Here is a 6,000-nt window from a genome sequence, read left to right on the forward strand (position 1 = left end):
CCTTAAGAAAAGTAAAATTGCAACTTAAAGTTGCGACGAGGCAAAAAGACAAAAGACGTTCGACACCACGTACATTTGTTTTGGTAGCGAGTGACAGAGAGACCGCAGGATGGATCGTGATGATTGAATATATTTATTTATATGTGATGTTATATGTGATATATGTGATCGGACCCGAGCACAGACGTTACTAATAACTATATAAAGACAGCAGTCTCTTCGCTGATGGTCTCGTTTGCTGTTACAGGTCATTTATAATCATCAGAGGAATCAGAGACTGTTTCATAAACACTTAAAAGTTACTCGTAGTAGGAAAGGGTTCGGGCCTCTGCTGACTTTTAATGACCTCAAACCAGAAGGAGGACATCACCTTTTATAATGGACACTTTGTCTTGATTGAGATAAAGATGATATAACTGATGAGACCGGGTCAACGGTCACAAAGGTGACAGTACAAAGTTTTATCTTCTATCTACTGACTCATTATTAAAGGTGTAAGGTTCAGAGTGCTGCATGCAAATTCACTATTTAATACACCTACAACATTTTTAAATAACTTTTCTTATAGATTTTAGTGGAAGACAACATGTACTGTGTAAAACAAAATGTTGTATATGAATAATCATCCGTTAAATCAACTATTTAGGACACTTTCCTTATTGACTGGAGCTGCAACGGTCGGTCGACAAATAGATTAGTTGATCGAAAGCCAACTGTCTTGATAATCCAAAGATGCCGGCCATAATAATCTCTATCAGTCCAAAGTCACAACATGTCATTACTCAAGCAAGAAAAGTTAAATATTTGCTGGTTTCAGCTTCTGAAGTTTTAGTATTTGCTGCTTGTCTCAGTCAGTCATGACAGGAAGTGAAGAGTTGTTGAAGAGACAACATAATTAATCGATTAATCGTGTAAACGATCAGCATTAATCGTTAACTGCAGCCATATCATTAAGAAGAGGTTAAACGAGAGCTGCTGTATTTTTATTCTATTTTTCTTTACATCCCAAATTCATAATCCCCATCTTTCTGTGCCAGAGTATCCTGTTCCACCCCCGCTGACTCTGATAACGGTGAGAGGTTTTAAAAAAAGACAAAAAAAATACACCTGAATGGATCAAACTCTCCACAGTGATGTAATGTATATCTGCCTGGCAGCCGCTCCGGACTCTGACCTTTGGACGTGTTTCCAGAGGAATCGCATGTTGAAAGATGTGAGCGGGGCCTCGACGGTTTTTCTGGTATCAGACGGCGAAGATGTAAAAATAAAGCTGTTTAAATGTTGTCAGTGGTGGACAGGTAACGCGACTCCACTGTTGATGGATTAATGTGATAACAGCTGAATAAATCTGTGACATGCCACAATAAAGGCCGGAGCTCTGGAGGGTTTATGATCAAAAACTACATGTCAGTCAGCAGGCAGTGATTTTAACATCCAACTTAATGACTGTTTGCCTGATTTCATCGTATTAGATCTCTTCATACAGTCTGTACCCAGTCATAACCTGAGACTTTTAAACTTTCAATCGCCAGAATAAAAGCTGCCAATGTACGTTTCTGCACAGATAAGTTAAAACTTTACGTTTCTTTATGTTTAATTTTTAATTCTTTCTCTCGTCACCACACTGCGCTTATGCTCTGTCGGTTAGGGTTCGGAAAACATCACGTTTCGGCTTAAAATACTCGTTTTGTCGCCTCAAACAGCGCTGGAAATTGTTCCAGGTGTCTGGTTAGGTTCAGGCACACAAACCCGCTCGGTTAGGGTTCAGAAAACATCATGTCTTGTCTCAAAAAAAACACAAACGTGGAAATCTTCCTCCATTAAATACTGCCAATTAATGCCAATTGTTTACTGAAGACAACTCCCATAATACACCTGTTCGTTCACCGGCACCTGTGAATTGAGTGTTTATTTTGATGTTTTATTCTTCTGGTTGCTAAAACAAACTGAAAGGTGTGGCAGCTCGTTCGGGTTCAGCCGAGTTTGTGATCATTAATATGAGGACGATTTCAATGTTGACTCCTTCCAATGAATAAGATGTTATTCACTTTTTTTTATTACTTCCTGCTTTGTTTCGACATCACGTTTTACGGCAACACGTTTGACTCATGAGTCTGATGAATAAGTCTTCCACGTAACTTGTGTTGACTAGCTGTTAAACTTACTGGTATCACTAATCAAATGATTCACAGACAAACTTTTGTTCATTTTGTAATCAACTGATCATTATTTCATCAATCGGTAAATCACTCTTTTACAAAACACGCTACACACTCCCCTTTTTCTAGATACAATATCTCAGATTTGAGGACTTGCTGGATTTCTTGTTCGTCTCTGATAAACCGAACGCGTCTGAAGTCTTAACGAGCATGTTAAAGATGTCAGATCGGGTTTTAAGACGTATTCTTCAGGTTTGTGACATTTTATCGGCCAAACATTTAATCAACTAAATGAGAAAGTCATCTGCAAATGAATCAATAATGAAAATAAGCGATGGCTGGAACAGTTTATCCGCTATCCATCATGCTTGCTATCTTTTTTCAGTGTTTTTTGTTTCGTCTGCTTTCAGGCCTGACAGAAGATGATGTATCATCACTTGCGTAACATATTTGTGTTGAGACAGATTTGGGTTCACAGGAACTACTTCGCTAAGTGGACACGGCAGCGAGTTCATCACCCCCTCGAATCACCACGAGTTATATTGATGATAAAAAAAAAAAACCCAATCATCTGAAATAAACACAGCCGTGTTTGCCGCTCATGAATCACACAACTTATCAGAGCAATTATGACCTCCAGGAAGCAGCAGCGACAATGTGCTACTGTGTTTGACACAAAGACAAACACACTGACAGAGGAAAACACACAACACATCAATGAGGAGACAGAAACTAGTGAGCCCTCACACACACACACACAGACACACACAGACACACACGGACACACACGGACACAGAGACGCTTTTTATCCGCAGCCTGTCAGAGACACACTCGCAGGTCTCCTTTCCCTAAAATGGCCGATAGCTCTCCTCTCAGTGGACGAGCCACAGGAAACGCTCCTGGACTCATCTCGCTGTCTTTTCTGTCTCCTTAATGTCATTGTCTCTGTTTTCTCTGCTGCTTTCATCCCTGATGACGAGACAGTCCAGCGTCTCTCTGTCCTCTTAATCCTAACGTCTTAATACCTGCTCTGATCTGATAGCTATTGTTTCGAGGAGAGCTGGAGATGGAGAGAGTCACGAGAGGCTGGACAGGACAGACGAGGAGGCGTCCGGATAAAAAAACCTTCTGATTGAAAAAAAAAGTATTTTTTCTCACGTCTCGAATTAAAAACTTATTTCCGTGATCTGAGCTGATAAAACGAAGGATTCCCCACAGGTAAGACGTTAAATCTCCCCCTCTTTGACAGGTGTGATTAAGCAGCTGTTATGGTGACACAAGACTGTGGACAAGCTCGAACCAGTTAAAGCATTATTACGCAAGATAAGGCCCATGACCTCAGCACCACTAAGAACTCAGAAAGCAAGGGTGGTGCTTGAAAAGAAGACACAACACAATAATAATAAAAAGAAGTTGTTGGGGGGGAAACACATCACCTCAAATATAAATCATAGGTGATGAGTATGACTTTCCCAGGTGTCTTACTGCAGAGAGGGAGCTGGTTTCAGGACCAGAACTTTATGTGGTGCATCATCGGCAGTGAATATGTCGCTGAGTGGTGATTAAACCGGCTGTAATCTCCTCAGCTAGGAATGCAGACTTATGGCTACGAGATACCTGCAAGTCGAGAAACTTCCTGACCCGGCAGTCTGATATCTCCTCCTCGTAATAACCGATCGTCTGATCGTCTCGTAACGACTTCTCTCAGAGGAGGTCAGAGGTCGAGAGCTTCTCAAAGTGCAGGTTTATTGGGAAACGTGTAATCGTAGTTATTATTGGAAAGATGCAAGACTTGTCTAAACTGTCTGGTTAGCATCCTCTTTGTGTCGTCTGTAACTGTGTAGAAGTTTGCAGGAAACCACAGCTTTAAGTTGAGAAACCACAGAGAGAGTTCACCGAAGTGTCACACGTTCATACATATCCTTAAAAACACTATACACCTGATAATTATAATGCCTTTACAGGACAACTTTTAATTTATTTTTGTATTTTATATGTAATTTTATTCTTCTGTACAGCACTTTGGTCAACTTTGGTTGTGTTAAAGTGCTTAACAAATAAAGTTGGATTGGATTGGACAACTTAGCATGGAAGGAAGAAAAAAACCTGATTTAAGTGCTTATGTTTGCTTTATAATAGATTAATTATGGCTTCAGAACATAAAGTCTGCATGTTTTCACTCACAAGAAGCAACTTTAAAGGCTTTTAATGATGCATGGAAGTAAAAAATGACATGAAATCTGAATTAAATCTGGAAAACCTGAATTAAAAACCTGTTTACTCTCAATTACAGACTAAATCAAATCACCCACTTACCTTCCATGAGTCTAATCTCAACCACAGTGCTCATCATTGCATTAAAAAAATAAATAAATGAATACAACACACATGCACATTGACACAGAGCTTTTTCTTACGGCTGTGATTTCTGTAACAAGCGCTGTCTATCTGTCTATCAGAGCACAGATCCAGGCCAAGTCACATGCAGCGCTGCAGCAACAGGTCTCCCTCTGTGTCACAGTAGCCGACTGTCAGGCTGCATAAACACACAACACACAATATGATAATATAAATTAAAACACATCTCACCTCTTTTTGTCCTTATCGGCCGTCATGGTCTCTATAAAGCGCGATAACAGTGTTGTAATCCCCCTGGTAGTCTGAGTTAAGTCCACTTTTTAGAGGCGAGAGAAGTGAAACATGCAGGTTCTGGAAGCCCACTGACAGATCCTGTCATCAGACCCGTGGCTCAGTCCATAACACCACCAACACCACCACCAGCAGGCTGGACTGGACTGGACTGGACTGAAGGTGTGGGGGGGGGGATCGGGGCCGTACAGTCTCAGAACACTGCCGAGGATCGTACAGCCTCTCACCCGCAAGAAAACAAAAACCCCGCACAAGGCTGCCGAGGACTGAACTGCGCGCACGCACACACACGCGTCCGCTGCTCCAAAAACTTTTTCCCCCTCTGTTGTTGTTGATGTGAAAACTCTCGAAACTCTGCTCCAGTGTCCGACCTGTTGCTCAGCTGGCAGCCCTGAGAGACGCTGGCCACCGAGCGGACACCATGATTGGCTGGGAGCGCCGTCGGGAGCCGCCCCCCCCCCAAGCCCCGCCCCCACGTCTCCACCACCACCCCCTCGTGCGTCCTGCTCACCTACCTGTTTGCTGGCAACAGGTGTGCGCTGTGAAGGAAGTCAGTGTGTCATCAAATACAGATTTACAAGAAACTCCTCCTGTTCACTTTACAAGTTTTATATTTACAATAAACAAGCTGTCCTTCTCAGAGGAAAATAAGGTCCCAGAAGCTAGAAAGGTGGCAGGGTCCGCCAAATCTAAACACACGCCGCTTTTCCAACAAACTTAGCGGGTCTACGCTGTTTTTTTTTTAAAACTCCATTCCAACTTCCCGCAGGCAAGGCTGTGATTTTTATCCGAAGTGTTACGTTTCACGTCACGAATGCGCCAGAAACAGTTGTAGCGGAAGAAAAAAACAACAATTGAGCTGTTGTGTAAGAAGCGCCTGTAAAACGGTGGCGAAATGACTCGTTTCACTGTCATAGTTTGAGCCATCCGGTCCAATAACATCTGGAAAGTCTAGAAGAGCTGCACGATTAAAATATTTTATCCCCCTTCAAGTTAGCCGGGCGCTAAACCGGAAGTTAGCCGGCTCGGTTTACGGTCCAGGTATGTTCATAGCTGGGAAGTCGTTTTTTTTTTTTGGCTTCGAAACGCCACTGAGCAGCTTTCAGAGGAAGGAACGGTGTCTGATAATAAAACGTCCTTGAATAGACCTCATCCCAAATTCCTTATTTATTTACGCACCTCCACCGGATG

The 6,000-nt window shown here is 42.2% G+C and overlaps 1 protein-coding gene across 1 annotated transcript in view; it reads right to left on the reverse strand.

Annotated features, from left to right (window-relative positions):
• Positions 1–5,154, reverse strand: part of epas1b (endothelial PAS domain protein 1b) — a 51,563-nt gene extending 46,409 nt beyond the window's left edge. The window contains exon 1 of the mRNA XM_073481709.1: positions 4,750–5,154. Coding sequence (XP_073337810.1) covers positions 4,750–4,775 — 26 coding nt within the window. The 5' untranslated portion in view covers positions 4,776–5,154. The remainder of the gene's footprint in view (positions 1–4,749) is intronic.
• Positions 5,155–6,000: the final 846 nt, after the last annotated feature.

Source organism: Pagrus major, chromosome 15 (assembly GCF_040436345.1).
Source record: "Pagrus major chromosome 15, Pma_NU_1.0".
NCBI classification, from domain to species: Eukaryota; Metazoa; Chordata; class Actinopteri; order Spariformes; family Sparidae; genus Pagrus; species Pagrus major.